This window comes from Phoenix dactylifera, chromosome 3 (genome assembly GCF_009389715.1).
Source record: "Phoenix dactylifera cultivar Barhee BC4 chromosome 3, palm_55x_up_171113_PBpolish2nd_filt_p, whole genome shotgun sequence".
In the NCBI taxonomy this organism is placed as follows: domain Eukaryota; kingdom Viridiplantae; phylum Streptophyta; class Magnoliopsida; order Arecales; family Arecaceae; genus Phoenix; species Phoenix dactylifera.
The window spans coordinates 16622704-16644667 of NC_052394.1; the positions used below are offsets into that span (position 1 = coordinate 16622704).

Below are 21964 nucleotides of genomic sequence, written 5' to 3' on the forward strand. Positions count from 1 at the left end.
ACATAATAGGCTACGGCCACGTAACCCAGTGGCATGGGTTGCACAAAGTGCCAAGTCCACTATTTTTATCCACCGATGGCAGCCGGTGTTGCACAAAAGTGCCAAATCCACTATATTTACCCACCGATGGCAGGCGGTGTCCAAATCCACTATTCTAATTACCGATGGCGCGGTGTCGAAACCGGTTCCTCACAGATTACAAGTCGACAGGTCCAACGTATGATCCCCATTGGTGGGGCCAGAACAGAACAGAACATATCATAGCCATACTGAGAATGCATATACATAGAAAAATAGATTTCATAAATTATCCAGCCATATTTTATGGAATTCAGAGCATATAACATAAATTTCAAATAAAATTTAACATGCCTGACCCATTTTACTGAATACAAAATATATGTCAAAATTTAATCAATTTATCAAATAATTTGAAAATCACACTTGAAGTATTAAGTTACTTACCTCTTCTCGCTTAACTCCTACTTCAGATAAGCAGATCATGTTCACCTGTTTAAATTTAATTAATCTCTGTGTTAATTTCAGAGCTAAGCAAAACCAAAAATAATACTATTGGAGGCGGCCCAACAGGGCCCAGAGTTGGCCCATAATGGGCATGGCCTGATAGGGCCCACATTGGACCCGGCCCAATGGGCCCGCATAGACCCGGCCCAATAGGGCCCCCAAGGTTGGCCTCTAAAAGGATCATTTATGCAATAAAATTCATTGCAGGGACTAATGCTTAATTACAGGGTACTGTTCTATAATAAAACTTGAGTGAAGGGACTAAATAAATATATTTGAGGACCTTTATGTAATAAATCTTTCTTATAGAGATCAAATATACATTGCAGATGACTATTTTGTGAACTCATGTACTGTCAAGGGCTTAACTGCAAAATTCTATTTATTGGCCAAACGGGTTTGGGTTCGGATTCGGATTTCGAATTTCGGGTTCCAGATTTCGGGTTCCGGATTTCGAATTTACGGATTTTCAGGTTTGAACTGGGCCCAAGTTGGGCCCACAGTGAATCGGGCCCGAACTTGGCCCAGTTAGGCCCGCGATGGGTCTTCTCCCTCACTGAACTCCCCATGGACAGGGGAGATGGAAGAACGGGAGAGGAAGAAAGCCAGCAGGGTGGCCGGCCTGGGTGGCGGAGGCCCTCCCCCGGTGGACGGCCAGCCAGTCGCAGTGGCGGCCGGCGGCTGCTGCGGTGGCCGATGTCGAGAAAGAGACCGAAGTGGTCTCATTTTGGGGCCTAAATAGAGGAAGGAGTTGGCAACAAAACGAAGAACAAAGGGAAGGAGCTTACCGGCGATCAACGGAGGTGGTAGATCTCGGTAGTGGGTGGCTCAGTCCGGCAGTCAAGCGGCGGCGCGACGCTTCCGGCAACAAGGGGGAATGGATCTCGAAACAGGGGAAGTGGAGGGAACCAAAAAAAATCCAAAGAAAGAAGATGAGAAGCTCGGTTGGGGTGGTGCACGCGGTCACCGAAGGAGAAGGAGAAGCAGGGAAGAGAGGGAGGAGGAGAGGATGGTGCTCGGTGGAGGATCCAAGGAAGGAAGAAAGAAATGGGGGGTTTTATCATCCCATTGTAACGGCTCTCTGCCGCGTGAATCGCGGCGGCCGAGCGAAATCGGCGGCCGGGATTGGCCGCAGATTGACCGGAGGGGGGGTGCCGCGGGATACCTGCGGCGCCCTTGCCCCATTTGTCCCCGGAGGAGCCGGAGAGGATCGCCATCGCGATCCTCTGTTCTGGCTCTTCCCAAAAGAGGACGCGGACTTCAGCCCGTATCTCACAAGGACTGCGCTAGCCCGCAGAACACGCCGGACTTGACATAGACTAGCTCAAGCTGCCCTCAGCTCCGCCCCAGAAACAGAAATATCAAAAATCTGGCACCCACCAGCAACAACCACCTTGGAGTCTGGATCTCTGATCACGAAGCCTGCACCACCCTTTCTGCCACCATCTAGCATGCATTCATCGAAGTTGACTTTGAGGAAACTCGGGGGTAGGGGTTCCTAGGTGAAAAACATCGTTTGTAGCGCTACAAGAGCAGATGTAAAGCCTTAGATGCCCGAGCTATTAAAGACCTATCCGATGGACCTGCATGGGTGATCTTCGCTGCCTGTGCATGAGCTCACTCCACGACGAACTTGGGTGTAGGGCTACTCTCTCCAAATATCCAGGTATTTCTAGCCAGCCAAATATGGTAAGTAGTATAAGTCGCCCCAATGGCCACATACCGGGTCTGAGGGGCGGCGGCCCATCGTCTAAGCGCCCGAGTGAAGGAGTTCGACATGCACCGAGTATCCAACGGGATATTGACAAGCCTCAGACCCTCCTAGCTTGCTCTCGCTGAAACAGGGCGTGGTCCATGGTCTTCTCCATCTGGCACCCAGGGCATTGCGGTTGGATGCCCAATCCCCACCCGCTCGGACAAATCTCGTCAGCAGCCGATCCTAAAGTGCAATGCCATATAAAACTCTTCCAACACCTAGCATACCATGGCTGCACATGACTTCTGTCTCCCCCACTTTTGTCATATCAATCATTCAAAGGCTATTGCCGGTAATTGTGTTAGTTGACACCAGATGCTAACTCTTTCTAAAAGAATAGTCATATCCATGGCCATCAAGCCATCATCACCTATTTGGGGCCAACCTTCTTGATCCCTGTTTCCCAACTATTGATTTTAAGGGAGACTACTAATGCGGTTACTGCATCTTTTTTCAAATCCTTTATTTTGAATTTTGTTTTCTTGGTTTTGATCTTCTCCTCCTCTAATTGGACCTTTCATATAGATTCAAGCACCTCTTTTTATTAGGGCCTCCTTGTATCTTCATTGCAAATGCCCATACCATCTCAATTGATTCTCGAATACTATTTTCCGAATTAATGAAATTCCTATGCTTTTTTGGTATTCTTGTTTCTCACTCCTAGTTCTCCCACATGTCCACCCTGACATTCTTATGTTTGTGAAGCTCCTCTTCGGTGGGAATGTTAAGCTCCAACAACTCTTTGTTGGAAGTCCCCAACATTGTAGGTCTCAACACAACATTTTAGGTCCCAACACAATTTTATTCGATATTTTTCCGCATCACATAACCCAGATGTGACTCCACTATATTTTCTGGTCATTGCTTTTATTAGATATTTTTTTGCATGATACATCATCATCATCATCATCATCATCATCATCATCTTCTTCTTCTCTTCACACTTGGTGACTTTACCAATTGACACCCTCATTATACGATTTATTAATAACACCAATCACATTGATGCATATGTTTACCATTAATTTTGGCTAGAACCTTGTATGCTTTTGTTTTATCAGAACCAGTCAAGATCGGACCCCTCATTACCCTCCATCCTCTATTGTCATTAGTGCTGTTGCCACCAGTTGGATCATGGCCATCACTTACACCATCCGTCTATCATGCTCCACAAGCCCAATCCATAAACTATACCTGCCATTACCGTACTCATTGCGCTATTGACATAACCAACATTGTTCCAATGTACCGGCCATGAATCATGATGGTGGCCTGGTAGTGGAAGGGGCAGAAGGATGGTTGGTTGATGAGATTATGGGAAAGGTGTTAGTATCATGGCAGTGGCAGGCTGGTGATGTTCTAGGATTAAGGTCATTGAAGTTTCAATATATTGCAGATGGTAGATTTATCCTAGATTATATTCTGCAGATACCTTGATTAGCCATATATGTGCTTGAAGCCCTTGAACTTTGAATAAAATGAACATCACTCATGATTCCTTTCCTTTTTTCTTTTTCATAGATAAGAGACTTGCATATTGCCAAAAGGGAAGAAGATATTGGATTCTATGCAGGTTTTGTAGGTGAGTATCTGTTGCACACTTGCACTGCATGTAAAAATATCTGATGTGCTGCAAATCAAACATTTAGGTGGTATTGTTACAGTTAGTACCCTGTTGCACATGTTAACTGGATGTGACTGACATATGTTTTCCCTCTTGAAGGAGCTTCATTTATGTTCGGGAGAGCTTTGACTTCTGTATTTTGGGGACTGGTGGCTGATAGATATGGGAGAAAACCTGTTATTGCGATTGGCATATGTGCTGTGTCAGTAACACTTGCTTTCGTGTCTGATCAACGATGTTAACATGAAAATGCTAAAGAAATATTGTTTAGCCTTTTTCTGTTTCGAATCCTATCTTGTCACTCTGGTGTTGTTGCCATTACAGGGTCATATTCAACACTCTTTTTGGGCTAAGTGCAACTTACTGGATGGCAATTACTACAAGATTACTCCTTGGATCTTTAAATGGTTTACTTGGTCCAATAAAGGTATGTATAAATACATTATGGCTGATTGGTTATTCCTCTCAAATTGTTAACTGTACTGAGCTAATTGTAACTTTTATGACTTGAATTTTGCACAGGCTTATTCTATAGAAGTTTGTCGAGCAGAGCATCAAGCTCTTGGATTATCACTTGTAACAAAATTCTGTATATGTTGTTTAATCAAATATATTTTGTATCTCTCACGAATGCATAATTTAGGTATTCTGGCTGTCTCCTTTCAGGTCAGCACAGCGTGGGGTATAGGTTTGATAATTGGCCCAGCAATTGGAGGCTTCTTTGCGCAGGTACCCATGAATTATTGTTTTTAAGTGCATTTTTGGAAATGAAACTGCGCATCCTTGAGTGCCAAGCTGCTTGCAGCTGTGCCAATGTTTGTCTAGTACAACACATTCACATTTTTTATTTAACAGCTATATGTGTTAATTTTTATATTAATACTTTATGTATGTAAATTTGGAGTAAACGATGCCAAAGAAGAGAAAAAAATGCAAGGAGAAAAAAAATCTTCAAGATTGATTCTATATTGTGAAGAAAATCTACCAAAAAAATTAGGGCTACATCAGTGAATTAGGGTGTTCAAAAGTAATTTATATGACAGCACATGCAAGGAGGAAAATAAAATACACACGTAAACACATATAAATTAATGCATATACACATAAATAGAAACACATAGACATACGCATACCAAAGACAAATGGATTAGACAATGAGTTGCAAAGGGTCATACTATTTCTAGGTTTCTCAATTGGAGATGGTGGTCCATCATCCTATTAATGGTTCAGAATCAGCTGAAACAAAGTAATTCTAGGAGATAAAACATTTATGAGAGAAAATGTCAGGAATGTGGTCTCAGTAGGAATCAGTGACCTGACCAAAATGATTTTACATGGATTTTTTTTGTGACGTTTTTAGCCTGGGGGGGGGGAGTGCACATGAAACATCGTGCCATCATTCTTTCCCTTCAACCTAAGAATGATGGCTGTATAGAGATTTTCTAGATGGTGATGTTAGTTTTTTGAAGCCTCAAATGTTTTGAGCTTCTGTACGATGCTAACAGAAGAGAAGGATATGTTTATGTTGCAATCATTAAACTAATTGGAAACCTGAATCTTAGAAATAGAAAGTTTAACCAGTTAGCAAATATTAGGAGATCTGCTTTGATCAAGTTTTACTTGTTTTAACCATTTGGATTTTGACATCAAAGGAATTAGTTCTCTCAAGATATATTTTTAGGTGATATGTTTCCAAAATATTTGCATGAGAGAGAAAAGGAGGATGGTGTATAATTTGTGTGGAGGGTGCCCTCCCTTGTATATGTTATTCTCTCTCTCTCTCTCGGACATGCTTCCTACTGTTTATTAATTAAGTATATTGCATAAAATTGGTATAATATCATTGAGGGGTCTAATGAGTGGATCTTGATGATATTCAACTTCTCACAGTGGACCATGCATAATTTAATCGACTGAACCCAACTGAACCTGTCATTAATTGCTGACAACCGGGAGTATAAAACACTACTGCTATTTCTTGTAAATATTAATATCTGAGTTTCCTCTTTAGTTATTGGGGTCAGGATCTTCATGGACACTAGTACCAATCAGATAAAAGAAAGTCATATTATTAGTGGAAGTTGAAATGACAGAAGTACCTCTGACAGCAAGAGTGATGATCTTTCAGAGAAGAAAGTAGCAAAATTTGAGATGAAGATTGACTAATGACTAGAGAGTGAAATTGAAATTAAAACGAAGAGCAATTTCTTTTGGGAGAATTCACTCATTGTGTCAAAACAACATCATCAAACATCTAGTCGTCTAAGGGGTATTCAAGCCACAGTGCTAATGTGGACAATGACTATAGAGATGATTGGCTTTCTAGAGCAACAAATTGGTTAGGATATTGTCATATACTGGTTAATATTTCTACAGCTTTGCACAGTAGTCATTGAAAAACATTAGGTGTACGAAGAATTGTTTATTTCAAAAGCATTTGGCCATAATGTTTTTCTCAGCCTGTATCAAACATTCTTAGCACACTCCATCCTTTTCCATTGTTAATAACTTCATATTATGATTTCTTATAAGTTGTAAAAAGCATTATATTTTATATGCTGGTGTAACCTAACTGTTACGCAAGTCCAAACTTATTAGGAAATTAATCTTGTGATTGTCCCTTTTTTCAGAAATTTTCATTATATTAAATTCTTATTCTTGTGTCTTTGGATGCATTTTGTATCAGCCTGCAGAAAAATATCCTGATATATTCTCCCAGGATTCCTTTTTTGGGAGGTATGGATGCTTCTACTGCTAAGTTCTGTTTGCTTATTTATGACCTCTGCTCATATTTAATTTTATTATTGCCATCTTTTGTAGGTTCCCATACTTCTTGCCCTGCTTTTGTATATCGCTCTTTGCAGTTGGTGTGTTAATTCTATGCATATGGCTTCCTGTAAGTTGTAGAATCCATGTTTAATACTCCCCATCTTGTATGCTAGAGCAAGATGATAATAACATTATTTCATTGTTACATGTGGGTCCTTCTTCATTTGTTTCCCTTATCTTTTTTAATCCATTTTATCTCAAATTTTTCAAAAATTTGCTAGAATAACCAAAGTGAATCCATTTAACTCTGTTTTCTGTTCCCACCTGTTATCTAACTCTTTCAAACCATATGAAATTAAGTTTCTAAAAGTGTCTGTTGTATCTTCAGTAATACAAAATTATCATACAAGGATGATGATGCTGAACATGAATGGACCCATCATACATTTCCATGCATGAGGAAGATCCTTTTATAATGCATAGGCATATGGATGTTCTTGAATAGAAAAATCATATTTTTTCATTCCTTCCTTGAATCTTCAGAAAGTTCATTTGGAGTTGAGGGGAACGTTATGGCCTTCTGTAGGTTAAACAATGTTAAAACAACATAAATCCATCGAAAACTGCTGATTTTGAATTCTCTATGTGATTACTTTAGTTCAAAGGGAAGAGAATTAGCATCTTATGGGATTCCAGCAGCCACCTAGATGATTTTCTGCGTAATGCTTATGATCACTTGATTGCTTCTGAATCATGTAGCACCAAAAACTCATGATTTGCATGCGTTTACAATGTTTAATCTCTCGTATTTACCAGAACTTTCTCTGGTTAAAATACTGTCACATGATACTTGGGAGCAAGGTCCGCCATACCAGTACCGGTCGGCGTACTGATAGCCGGCCGGACCGGTACGGTACCGGTCTGGTCTGATACGTACCGGCCGGTAGGCGAGCCAAAAATGAAAGAAGTGGTTGTTTTTTTGAAATGAAAGAAGTGGCCTCTCGGCCACTTCTTTTTTTTTGAAATGAAAGAAGTGGCCTCTCGGCCACTTCTTTTTTTTTGAAATGACAGAAGTGGCCGAGAGGCCACAGCTTCTTTTTTTTTAAAAAAAAGAAGTGGCTAGTCAGGCCACTTCTTCCTGAAACCACGCGTCGCGCGCGGTGGGAACCGGCCGATACGAGGCCGGTACCAAGCAGTACCGGCTGGTACCGACTGGTACGGAACACGTACCGGTCGGTTCGGCTGAAAAAACAACCCTGTACCGGATTCCACGCGGGTTCGGTACCGGTCTAGGGCCGGACCGGTATGTATCGGCCCGTATGGGCCGGTACGGGCCGGTACGACAGACCTTGCTTGGGAGGACATACTTCATATGTTATATTATTGGCTTTGGAGAGGTGTTCTCCAATGTGTTCTTTCCAACAATTTTTTTGTTATCATAGACTGGATTTTGCTTTTACTTGATTCAACAAATATATTGTCTCTAATTCATTTATTCTCTTACTAGTTTCATTTTCATTCACGAGTGCCTATTCTGATGCAGAGCACAAATATACAAATTTACTCAGCAGTATAATTTGTTCTTACATCTGTATAATTTTATAGGAAACTTTGCATATGCATAATGTAAACAAAATGCAAGATGGAACAATTGAATTTCTTGAGGCTCCATCATGTGGATCTGGTCTAAAAGAGAATGCCAATGAAAGTGAAGAAAGAGCTTCTACAGAAAACCTATTCAAGAATTGGCCATTGATGTCATCAATCATTGTTTATTGTGTTTTCTCCCTTCACGATATGGCCTACACCGAGGTAATATTTCTTGCTTCAATGTATCTGATTGCTTTATAAATCTTTAAATAAAATGTTATTATTTTTTATGTATTACTCCAAAGCTTTTTCCATATGTACTGTGCATGCAAGTGCAATGCATGGACATATTATTTGTGAAGAAAATATTCTCTCATGAAATAAATGGCTATGTTTTGTAACATTGCATGCCCATATGAACTTCAAGAAGTGTTGGCATCTGAGATATGTAGTAAACTGAATTTAAAATTTGCAATGTTTATTGCAGAGCTCAAGGGTGATTATGATTATCTTCAAGTTAAATTTCATTCTAGTTTAGGAAATAATGCAATTTTTCTGTCATTATTCCAGCATTAAAAAAAATTGTTGAGATATAGATTTTCTTGTTTTGACAGGTCCTGTAAATTGTTTTTTTTTTTATTTTTGTTGATGATCTACTCGTGCCTTTGCTTTACATTTATCATAAGATTGAAATCTCTTGTTGCTACTTCAATGTCAGATATTCTCTCTATGGGCCGTTAGTGATAAAAGTTATGGTGGATTGAGCTTTTCAAGTCAGGATGTTGGTGAGGTGCTTGCAATCTCAGGTAGTATATGATGGTTCTTTCATTTGACTTATAATTTGAAAGTATGTTCTTGGTGTTTTGGTGTTCCCTATTGGTTCTTAATGAATAAGTTGACTTTACTGTTGCATCTGACAAACATTGTCATAATTCTCACTTCAATTTGACAAGGAAAACACTGAAGCTAGTAGTAAATCACCATATTGCAGGATACTCAAGTAATAGGCTCAGGTGTAGACTTGGAGCTCCAATGAAGAGGAAGATGAGCAGTACAGAGAAGTCTTAGTGGATAATGCATGGAGAAGTCAAATAATAGACAAAGTGAGGAACACTGGAAAGAAGAGGTCAATGTTCAAATGATGTGCAAAATGCCACACAGAGAGAAAGTAAAGAAGAAAGTGGTCAACAGCTAGCTATTTTCAGTAGGACACATGCCACTAATAAGCTCCAATGGAGTATTGCTAATATGCATATTATGCAATTGTGTACATCTGATCATAACAGCACTATGACATAAGTACCCTTCTGTATAGGTGTGCACCTCAAATCTAGGAAACAATTAGAAGGGATCTGAATCATCTGATAATAGAGATTACTTATCAGATTGATGATGGTGGCATTATCATCTTTAGTTACAGTCATGGTCATTTTGAAAGAAAAGAGAACTTCTCATGCCATGAGTGGTATTGAGTCAAGAGAGAAGAATCTTGGAAATGTTAATGAATCCAACATTAACATGAGGCAGCGTGCAAACAGCCCAAAACCAGGCCTAGAGAATGTTCAATCCCATAAGTAACATGATTGAAACAATGAATCTTCTGAGATGACTATGGAGGGTTGGCTGGGGGCTTCATAAGTCTCCTTAAATAATTCATTATGAAGAAAAATATTCTTCATGTTCTTTTGTGAAAATATACAATACCAAGTAGCTCAAACTATTATCATATTCCAACACCAATCTTCTTCCTCAATGCAAGGGTCTTGCAGGAGTCCATGCCATATTTATGAAACTGATAGGAACATGCCTTCCTGGAAGAACGAACCTCATGTACTAGTTGAATGGCTGAAACAGAGGCCTCTAGTTTGTTAGGTCTGGAGCCAAAAAATTGGGGATTAGATATAGTTCACTTTGGCCTCGCAGTTTGAGTTTCAAGGTCCAGTCTTGTTTAAAGTCTACCAGCTGGCTGGTGAGACTTGAATGGATTGCATTGTTCATATCATGGAATTCACTAGTGAAAGTATCATTGAGTGTAATAATTAGGGTCGGCGGAGCCGTTCCGAACCGGGCGGTTCCGGCCATCTTGAGCCATACTAATGGCTTACCGGTCTAGTTTCGGCAATGGAAACGAAACCCATTGCCAGAGCCGGAGAAGGAGAAGGAAAGAGAGAGCTAGCGGGGAAAGGAGGGAGAGAGAGGGGGGGACGCCGGCCTCCGTCGACGTACGCTACCCTCCGTCGGGCTCCCTCCCTCTCTCCCCCTTCTCTCTCTCTTTTCCTCTCTCCCACGGTCTGTGTGCCGTCTCTTCTGTCGGTACAGGCCGTGCTGTCGGAAAATTAGTATGGTGCCCAGTACCGGTTCCGCTGACCTTGGTAATAATGATCAAATTAATGGCAATTAGATGCTACTGAAAGCTTGATCAGGTACTATTTTCTGAAAATATTTTGATAGGAGCAAAAAATCATGTTGATACTGTCAATCTGGAGTTATTTTGTGTTGGACTGGCTGCAAATTTGCAATGATTTATTAATGGAAGATAATACATAGTGTATGTAATTAAAGTAGACCATTTACCTCTCATTTGTAACATTTATGGGAAACAGAGTAATGCAATACACACAATATGGCTCACTAGCTCTATATACAATACTATCTTTAAAGCTGCAACGGGTAAGATATTTTGGCTTAGACTCATGTATTGTTTCTAGTTCATGGAACAGAAATTGCAACAAGAAACTAGATATCTTATTTGTTTTGTGTGGATTAGCATCACCAATCAAAATTTGTCAAGAAAAGATATGCCAAGTTCCCTAGTCTTTCCCTTTCTTGGTCTCATAGACCTTCAACATTTCCCCTTCCATCTTCTTACCGAATGGGTTAATTGGTTTTCCATCTTTTGTACCAAAAAACAAGAAGCTATACAGTCATACTTGTTAAGGAGCTCTATATTCTTTCTGCAAGATTGTTTCTTCCTAACTGGACATAGGTATATGAAAAGTAGTCCCATAACTCTTCAAACTACTTAAAATATCCAATTATTTTCAATTAAGATTTCATCAAAGGCCGTTCTCTATGCCATCCCATGTAATGCGCTTCTTCTAATACCTAATGGCTGCTAGTAATTTTTGATTTTGTGAGATCTGTTAAATTGTCTTTTTTGAAAGATGTCTCTCACTTTTATCAGGTTCCAGCTTAGTGATTTGGATATGAGAGTTTGGTGGGTTCCCCAATCCCAATTTTCTTGTTGTGTATGTAAATGGTGGATTTTAAACAAGATATGACAGATTATTAGTTTTTTAAAAATGCAAATAATTCATTAATATGATATCTTAATGTAGTATTTCTCATGTCTGCATATTCATGCTATTCAAAATAACAATGTAGGGACGGCACATCAAAACCAGAAATAGCAATTGTGAAATGCTCCAAAATAGATTAACTTGGTTCCTTAAAACACTTTCATTTGCAATCTGCTCACCAAGCTTTTTTCTCCATCTTTGAAGAGACTTGGGCTTTTGTCTATGCTAAAGAACAACAACCACATTAAAGATGGCTTCTTAAATATATGATTACAAAATAGTTTTTAACAGTCAAATACTAAGATTTGCATATTAATTTTGTGTGGTTCTCTTTTGTCAGAATTACTAGCTAAATCTCTTGTAGCATCTAAGCAATGGTCTTACTGTGATAACTATATGGTATTAATTCTTTGGAGCTTTATATTGATGGCATCCTGTGTGATGGCATCCTGTGTTATGGCATGCTATATACCTATATTGATTAATTTATTTTAAATTCACTGTAGTGATATTACTCACAGGTTATATTCCATATAATACCAATTTTTATATTTGTGGAGCATCTGCATTGACTATCTATTGACTTTTAGGTTTCAGTCTCCTAGTATATCAACTATTTCTATATCCTTCACTCGTGAAATTACTTGGACCCATCATATCGTCCAGAGTCGCATCAGTAAGCATTCAATGTTATCTCTTTACATTAAGCATTCAGTATTATCTCTTTACATTCCTTAATTTTACATTTGATTTTTGGGCCCTTTCCATAATATTTCATGTTTTTGCTTTGCAGGTCTTATCTATACCTTTGCTTGCTGCTTTTCCCTTTATGACAAAACTGTCAGGACTTAGGCTTTCACTGATAGCGAATTGTGCATCGTTGCTGAAGAACATTCTTTGTGTAAGTACATCTGGGATTGCAATATACAGAAAACATGTGTATGGTTGATACAAAGTGATTATAAATATGTTTTGAATTTACCAAGTCCATGTTTTCGAGCATGTTCTCTTCTAAAGATATATTACATGGATGGTAACTTCTAATGGACAAATAAGATGTTGATAATAGAAAATTGTCTCGCATGCTCAGTGGCAAATATGATAATAGAGAAGAATGAATGATGCTTATCAAAGAAAGAACAAATTAAGCTTGATTGAAGAAAGAACAAGTTAAGCTTGCCTGTTAAAGCAAATGGAAAGGAGAAATTTGACAAAAGATATGGTTAATGACAGTGAAATTCTTCTGAGGTCTACCTCAAGAAGAGATAGAGAAGTCACCAGAGAGCCATTTTCAAATTTTGAAGTTACTCATCATTATCTAGCTCTCTTCGTGCTGAAAGTGAAAATCCTTGTACTTGATATAAAAGAACCTGAAAGTTCTTTATTCGGATTTCAGTTGCAGGCCTACCTGCCTATAGCTTTTGCTTCCTATTTAATATCTAAGACCTTACAATTTTCAAATTTTCCCCCCAAAACCTTATAAAACTCAATGCCTCTTGTTTAGTCTCTGTTATTCTTTTTATGTATATTTTACTCTTTCCGATGGTTTCTATTTCTGCATTTTCTTTTTGTTCCTCTTTCAGTACTGGAAGGCAAATTATATCAGTCTTTAAACCAAGATACTTTTGTTAGGCTCCTATCCTTTGGAGTTTATAAGCTTTTATTAAAAAATCAATTAATTAATCCAAGATTATGTACATTGTTAAGTGGAAAACACAGAAGAACAAATGAAGTAAGTGAATCATTTAATGCAGTTTAACTTGTTTATGTTGTCATATTCCAACCTTGGCAGGGCTGTGTACTTGTAAATGATTTTCTCATACACTCAGTAGGACAAAACACTAGTGAAAAGAGGTTCTTAGAATTGAGGCTTTTCAATGTATCAGAGGGTGGTATTTCTAAGTCAAGATGAGGGATTGGATGGTATAAGATTTATTTTTGAGGGCCTTTCATGACATACATGAGTGTGAAGCAATGAACCAAGGTTTGCTACAGGCAAGTTGACACACATGAATGTGAAGTGATCAACCAAGGTTTGCTATAGGAGAGGGTGCCTAAACTGGGTTTGTGATAGATCATAGATGGTGTATGATTCATTAGGCATAGGTGAAAGGCAGCTGGTGAATTTTAGTTCATAAAGCTGAGACTTGCTATGTTAGAGATGGAAGGTTAAATTGATTTGTTTAAGTCTAGATGGAGAAGATTGGATAGGGATGATTTGTGTAAGCTGTATTGTTTGGAGTTAGAGATTGAGCCTTGGCGCAATGGTAAAGTTGCTCCATTATGATCTGGAGGTCATGGGTTTGAAATATGTAGACAACCTCCTCACATGCGGGGTAAGGTTGCATACATTTGACCCTCCTCAGACTCCGCAATGATCAGAGCCTTATACACTAGGCCACACTTTTATGTGATGGTTATGATACTCTTAAGTTGATCCATGGACTCCTGATAATTTTAGCTTCTTATAAGACATGAGATACAAAGGCATGCAGTCTGGAGTATGCATTATTATTCTAAAGATGTATGGTTTGGGATCATGTATGATGCTTTTCATCCAAGAAAGAGACAGGAGGATAGGCGACAATGAGAGAGAATAGGGTTCGCCAAACTAGTACCGGAGGTTGTACTACCTTGCTACTAGTTTGGTGCAGTATGTTGTATCGAGCCGAGGTGTATCGGAGATGAAAGATTGGAAAAAGAGGAGGGGAGAGAGGAAGAAACCTAATCCTAACCCTAGAAGTAGGTGAACCAGGGGGAGAGAGAGAAGACGAAGTGGAGAAAGAGGGAGAGGGAGAGGGAGAGGGAGGGGGAGGGAGAGAGACTGATGTACCGATTTGAATGCTTGGATGGGGACGACATTAGTGTCGATGTTGATCGAGGGTGATGGCATTGACATGTGTATCCACTGAGGATGACAGCATCGATGCTTGCATCAAAAAATACCACTAGATCGAGCACCAGTGATTTCGTATCCGGTCAAAATCTTGGCTAATTGATCGAAGTGTTAGAGCGAGCGCTGGCAGAGCGCAATGCTGATCAAACAGCCCGGGATACTCGCCGCTTCGGTGTTTCGAGCAGCCCCGCCGGGTGGGCTTCTGTATAGTGATTCTGATCCTGGAAGAGTCTACGACAAAGTCAGAATATGATCAATTGAATAGATAGATAGGCCGTCGCTTTAATTATACGGTTAGGCGGGAGAGCGGAACTTCGGGCAGTTGGTCAGATCTAGTATGGATCGTACATGGACGGTCCACTCGTTCACTCGCTGCTTCAAGTAAACCACTCGATGCTCTCTTGCAATCGATTAGTCTCGCTTCGTCTCTTGCGACGAAGCAGTGGCCTCGCCCTCTCCACGCTCTAGGTAAGCGGTTTGTCTGATGGAGCTGATTGATCTAAATGTTCCGCCGCTACTGGTGGGGTTTTCGACTCCCCCGCTATCATCTGCGCTTCTGGTCTTGAAAGCAATCTCCTCTGGAAAGCCATCACTCAGGTACAGGAAGAGAATTTAGAACCCTCTATCCGTCTCTCTCAAGCCATAGATTCGGCGCAGTTAAGTCGACAGCCTCAGTCAGATAGGGTCGGCTCATCAGAGATTGTTCGGAGACACTTCTACAGCTTCAGGGGAAAGATTTTTTTTTTCCACGGCTTCGGAATCTGCATCGCCAGTTAACATCGTCGGTTGCAGCTTCAACTACTCGCGACTTTTTACACCTGCTGCGCTTCATGATTCGGATTAGGAGCTCCGTCAACTATGAAGCGGTCGCTCTTTATACGACGCTCGTTGCTCGCAATACTGAATGAATAAACAGAGAATATATAAGTATCCGACCTCCCTTCCTTATCTTAAGAATGACGTATGATAAGCATTGCTTCTTGCTTTGCTATGAGAGTGAAAGCTGCTCAGAAAGGTCTGGCATACAATGGTTAATTGGAAGAAAGCGATTCTGCTCAACTCAGATGTTGGTGGTTTCAGCCGGAAGTTGAGTTAGTTGGTATTCTTTTCTTGCTTTTCCCTGCCTGGATTCCGAAGATGAGTCGACGTTTCGGAACGTCGGAACTCAGACTGATTCATTCAAACCTACACGAGGCTTACGTCAGGGGGACCCTCTCCCCCCGTACCTCTTCATCCTGTGCGCGGAAACACTGCAAACAAATGAGTGAAGTTCCTGTTCTGGAATGTCAAGCCATTTCGAGTAGATGTCGGCATTTCCTAAAGTTCAAAACTAACGCGCTACGAAAAAGAAAACGGCTGCGCTAACGCGCAACGGCGAAAGCCGTTGCTTGTTCTTTCGCGCCTTGCGCTTAATCCGTAGCTTGTTCGCCCTCGGGCGCTGAGGTATGGCTGATAAGAAAGCGTAGTGGCTAGCTACCGCTGATTGCTTCGGGAATCATCCTCCATGGTGACTGCATGGAGGCCGGCTTGTCGAGGCCAACACCATCCAGCCTGGGTTTCTCGAACAAATACTTTTTTTTGGGGTCCATGCGAGCTATTAAAAGAGAGGCGTCAGTTGACTCCACTTTCAGCGTTCAGCCTACTTCTTTCTCGTCTTTCCTTATTCATTAGGTGGGGTATTGGCGTTGGCTAGCTCCCCATTCTGAAAACGTCCAGAATGGCCTAATCAGTTGTGACAGTGTTGGTGTTGGCATCAATCAAGGGCAATGGTGTTGGCGTCAATCGAGGGTGACAGTGTCGGCGTCAATGGCGATGACATTGGCATCATTATCAATCAAGGGGATGGCATCAACATTAGCATTGATAGAGGATGATGGCATCAACATCGGCATCACTCAAGGGCAACGATGTTAGCTAGGCTTCAAAGAAGAGGGGGAAGAGAGAGAAGACAAAGGGGAGAGGGAGAGGCATGAGAGGGAGGAGAGGGAGGAAGGGAGAGAGAGACATACCGGTTCAAATGCCCGATGAGGGATGACATTGGCATCAATTGAGGGCATTGGCATCAACGTCAGTGTCAGCATCGACCGAGAGTAACCACATGTCAATTGAGGGAGATGGCATCAGCATCAGCATTGATCGAGGGCGGTGGTGTTAGCATCAGCATTGGCATTGATCAAGGATGATTGCGTTGGCTAGGGTTCGAAGAAGAGGAGGGAGAGAGTAAAAGAGAGATCGAAGTTGAAGTTAAAAACGATCCATTGGAGGAGGGTCAGGGGGTAAGGGATTTTGATATTAATGTGCCGGATCGTTTTGTTTAATTGAACTATCCTGATTCCTAACCGCTTTTGTTTGGTATGATCTGAACCGCTTGGTTCAGGATGGTTCGGCATACTCGAGAATATTAGGTTCTTTGTCTCTGATAATTAGGTTTTATCTTGGTGTGCGCGACTTTAGTGATGGGTTGTTTTTACTGTGAGAAGGGACCAAGTTACTTTGGATGAATACTCAGGAGCATGCAGGGGTCTACAATGATAGTTTATGCTTTTGTGACTTTGTCCCTTCACATGCTCTTTTAAATTATGAAGTTTAGCACGGGTTTGAGGTCTTCTTATTGTGCATATGTAGGGAAAAACTTGTTTGGCTAATTTTGAAAATGTGGTAGCACATCACATGGGCGTGAAATAGACTTTGTGTTATGAAGCTTCCATATGAAAGGCTTCATGTTGGTAGAAACTGGATTCACATCAAACTCAAGCCCTAAAATGATATTTCTGAGAACCAGATCAATGAAATAGAATCTTTTTTCTAGTTAATTTAATAATAGTGGATTCTGGAGGGCTTTCTCAAATTGTCTTGGACAATCTGATTTGTGAAGATATCTGGATATGAAACTTTAAGTTGTGTGTTGGTTTGGGCTGCTAATTTCTACGATTCAGTCTAAGGGGTTTGTCAAATAGCGAGGCCTAAAACCGAAAATCATGCCAATATCTCAATTTTATCTAGTGGTTTTGATAGTAATTGTTGATTGATGGACAGTAGAAGTGCCTTTATGTTGATCTGGAACCATGTTGCACAGAACCTAGGATATATAATTAATTGGTCATATTGGTCTATCATTGATGGGTAAAGTCTCACTAAAGTTGGTCAATGGGTTTCCATTTCTTTAGCCATCATCTCTTTCTGTCAAACCTCCACCATTTTAACTTTTGTGTTTCACTATCCATGGTATCCTTAAGCATTTTTTTGCTCGTTCCTATCTGGTTTGCTTAATAGACCTTCAGAATGTCTTGGTATTGAACTTTTGTCATGATTTATGGGTTATTGCCCTCATTTTGCCTTCTACTTTATTACCTCTCAGAGTATGGATGTTTGAGAATCCAACTCAGCTGACAATCTCGCACTCACAGACATGTGTTGACAGGTCAATTTGTTTTTTTGGATGGACTCTTTGAGTCCAGACAACACTAACTCAATGAGTCCTGTTGACACATAGAAAAGAAACTATTCTACACAGTAAAAAGTAAATTTTACTAATGTACCAAAAAAAGGTACATTTTATTCCAATATCATCTCATTCTTCTGTGCATTATATTTAAGCCTAGATTACAATAAGCTTTTCAAGAATATGATGCAGTAGGGCAGAATTTTTTTGTTTCTTCCTCTATGTTAATCAATTTACTTATAATTGGTGTTCTCTATAATAACATTTGTTTATTTGTACAGGTGGAATATAATATGACTGATCCTATATGTCCTGGGCCAAATATTCAAAATTTAACCTTGATGACAATGCAGTTTTAAACTCAATATCATTTTACCTCTCGAAGTGCATTTGCTATCAGCATCGAATGCATATAACTTTTACTTGAATCTTTATTGGCTGCATGCATACGTTTGTTTCACAACTCTGTTACTCCTTACAAATTGCTTTGTTATGGATATCTAATCGCACAACAGTCCCATAATATAAGTTGGATTAATGTCTCTGATATGCATTTCTTTTTTTAATGTGATCAGGTAACTATCATCACTGGGTTGTTCATTTTGCAAAACAATGCTGTGGTAATTTTCTATTAATTTTGATGCACTTCAGTAGCATTATTTATTTTATCTTTTTTTCCTTGTAATTTTGGAAAAACCCAAATGAGCAAGCCACTATAACTGATTAACTTCTATTATTAAGACTAATTTCTTAATAAATATTCACTAACACTAGTTATGTCACCTTTATACCAATATATTTACAGCCTCAACACCAAAGAGGAGCTGCAAATGGAATTGCTATGACTGGAATGTCCCTATTCAAAGCAGCTGCTCCGGCAGGTGGAGGCATCCTGTAAGTGTTCTTTGTTCCTTAATTGTACTGGGAAATACCACTAATATACATGTGCAAACTGTTGATGAGGCATGGCTTAACTATTCATCCCATTTTTATATCCTAGTGCTTTTGAGCCTTGCAAATCTACAATTGTTTTTCTGAACTTCATATAAAAAGAAATATTATCAACATTCTACTTGGTCCCTAATCTACTGGTAATTTGATATTACGGCATCACTTTGATGCGGCCATTATTATTGAAGAGTGATCTGTAACTGGTTTGGGAGTTTTCTTTCTCCCCTTTTTTTTGTGTTGGGGTTTTGGTGGGTGGGTCGGGGTGGGGTGTGGGGTGGGGCGCAGTTTTGCATTATATCTGATGGATTTGGGTCATCTGACGATAGCCAGGATGTGCTATTCTGGGTTCAACATAAAGGCTAAGATATCTGCTCTTGCTACCTTTTGGATATAATCATGATCTGCACTTCAGTAGTGAATGCTATCTAATTTTGTCATACTTAAATTGTAAAAAAGATTTAAATGGTTTCAAATAATACACTAGAAAAGTGATGCTTCCTCCATCGATCTGGATGTATGAATAATAGTGGTTTCAGCAAGCCTGGTGGCTGCACCCCTCCTCCACATGGTATGAGATTCTGGGTTAAAATCTCATCTTGTTATTTCCTGTGTATTTGACCTTGGTGATTCAATTGTAATATATGGTGCTCTTACCGTTATTCTGGCAGCCAAAAAATGGTTTGAGGCCTATGACTTAGTTTGTCTATGATATTAGTTCCGCATCTTGAAGCCAAATAAATATAATTTAAAATATTGCTCTTTTCTTCTTTTTCCTTTTCTAGTGTGCCTGTGCATGTTGGTGTCTGAGAGAGACAGAGAGAAACACACACACACACAGAGAGAGAGAGAGAGATCACCTTTTTCTGATCAATTATCTGTATTTGCAGATTTTCATGGGCACAAAAGCGCCAATCTGCTTCTTTCCTCCCAGGTAATTTAATCTTAACTAAGAAGCTTGCAGGGTAGTTTTCTTTTGATAGCAATTTCAGTTGTATTAAGAAGAGAGTTAAATTATATTATATCTATTAGGATGACACAATGACTGCAGCATCTTTATTTATTGATGTTAATCCGGAGCCAGGATCTTATGGTATTCTTATGTGAAGCTTCAGCTTTAATTTTCTCTCTAAGTAGATTGGTTTTAACAACAAGGTTTAAAAATTTGGTCTCGATGTTGGTATGAGTTCAAAATAAACATTTTGGCAATTTCGATACTTATGTTGATGATACCACTAAAGAAGTAATGGTAAATATATATAAAAATAACTAAATCATCAACAGTTCAAGAAATGGGAAGAAACACTTGTAAAACATGTTAGTCATCATTTTACAATATAAATTCTTTTCAATGGCTCATAAAATTGACTAAATAAATAACTTTAGAAGAAGTAGAGCATATTCCAAATTTAATAGATTAGAATATTTTGAACTGTAATATATTATTTGTTGAGATTCTTATAAACCATATATGTTAAAGTAACATATATTATCTGCATAAAATGCATTTTTATTTTTACATGAAATCTGATATACTTCCTATCCATATTTCAAGAAATTATTTCTCTAATATACAATAATTTCTTCCTAGATTTGTGGTTCGAAGACATGCAATATCTTTCTCGCTTGTGTGAATTTTAAATGTTTCGCGCCACTGAAAGTTATCATAAAAAATTGTAATTAAATTATTATTTCCTTTTACATAACCATATTCTATAATTCAGGGGATTTCGTGTAATATAATTGAGGTTTAAGATCTAGGCTACCTGTATACATTTGACTACCGCCAAAACTAATCAAAACTGTCTAATCTTGAAAATTGCTTCCCAAAAGCAGGATTTATCATGATGAACTCAAAAAAAAGGAATAGAAACAAAAAAAAAGGTACAGTAAACCCATTCACATATATATGTGGAGCCATGTGTATCTAAAATATAAACACACCTCAAAAACACGTCTCCTTGTCTAAATTTATTAATATGCTTTTGTATATTTATTCTTTTTTTGTTCAAAAACTTAGTAAGCAAAATCCATTATACTATGCTATCTCCAGGCTGCAGATTTTATGTTGGCCCTCATTTTCATTCTTATTTTCTCTAGAATTGAACTCCTGATATCCTCTTGTTTTAACTTTATTGATCTATTAGGCCTGATCCTCCGAGTCTTCCCCGACTATTCCAATTTAGCATTAAACAGTATCTTCAATATGCCCTCTTTTATATCTGAGCAAGTTTAATTAGGACACGTGTAAAAAGATATCAACAAAATGCTGACCATTAATTTCACTCATCGTAATTGGAATTTCAGTTCTCTCGTCTCTAACTGTATTTGATGCTTCCCTTGCTCCATCATGTATGTCCTTAACAGTTTCAGTGTACATTTTAGGTACATTTTTATAGTCTAATTCCTTAACCCCATCAAATCACATCTTATCATGCTCGTATACTTTCTCCATGTTGATGAAGACTATTTAGAATCTCTTTGCTTGAAAGTTTCACAACAAGTGCTTTTGTAAGAAAACAACCTCCGCTTTGACCTTTTAGTGGCAAAGATCTAGACTGGTTATCTCTCCTGTAATTTCATACTGCATGGCTCATAGTCATAAAGGAAGTTTGGAAATAGTTGCTGTGCTTCCATATCACCATACTTTTTCAATTATTTGGAACTTATCAGATATTCTAAATCTCATTAAATCAGCAATTTAACCAGATTAACTCAATCACTTCCTGATTTTGTTGAACCTCTATTGGTATCATCAAACCCATCTCCTATATTGCTCTAAATTAATCATTGACCATATGAAGGTTAGAAGAACTAATGTCCATTTCATATGAAAATTAACAGTATGTGAGTTCAACCTAGATCTGTTCAATCTCTCTAAAATCAAGTATAGAGGCATGTTTGGTTATTACTCCACCTCATATGTAGATGGTCAAATCGATGGTATTCTTTTTTGTGAGAAACCCAACCTCCAACTACCAATCTACTCTTTCTAACGAAGAGAATTTTCAGTTGATCCTATTTTTGCTATGTTTTTAGGGTTCTTTCCCTCTAAGAATTCATTGTGTGGGAAGTAATTAGGACTTATTCAGATAACCTGAAATCAAATATTTGA

General features: G+C 39.0%; 1 protein-coding gene across 5 annotated transcripts in view; it reads left to right on the forward strand.

Moving 5' to 3' along the window:
* Window positions 1-21964, forward strand: part of LOC103697307 (protein ZINC INDUCED FACILITATOR-LIKE 1-like) — a 34161-nt gene that overhangs the window by 11233 nt on the left and 964 nt on the right. For 2 of the 5 annotated variants that reach the window (XM_039124774.1, XM_039124773.1), the window contains exons 3-16: window positions 3803-3863; window positions 4005-4107; window positions 4230-4332; window positions 4428-4481; window positions 4572-4634; window positions 6592-6641; window positions 6726-6801; window positions 8280-8486; window positions 8983-9070; window positions 12154-12239; window positions 12357-12464; window positions 18477-18521; window positions 18707-18795; window positions 19740-19783. In XM_039124774.1, the coding sequence (XP_038980702.1) occupies window positions 3803-3863; window positions 4005-4107; window positions 4230-4332; window positions 4428-4481; window positions 4572-4634; window positions 6592-6641; window positions 6726-6801; window positions 8280-8486; window positions 8983-9070; window positions 12154-12239; window positions 12357-12464; window positions 18477-18521; window positions 18707-18795; window positions 19740-19783 (1177 nt within the window). Of the gene's footprint in view, window positions 1-3802; window positions 3864-4004; window positions 4108-4229; window positions 4333-4427; window positions 4635-6591; window positions 6642-6725; window positions 6802-8279; window positions 8487-8982; window positions 9071-12153; window positions 12240-12356; window positions 12465-18476; window positions 18522-18706; window positions 18800-19739; window positions 19784-21964 lie in introns of those variants that run through there. The other 3 variants (XM_039124772.1, XM_039124771.1, XM_039124775.1) reach the window with 2 other exon arrangements.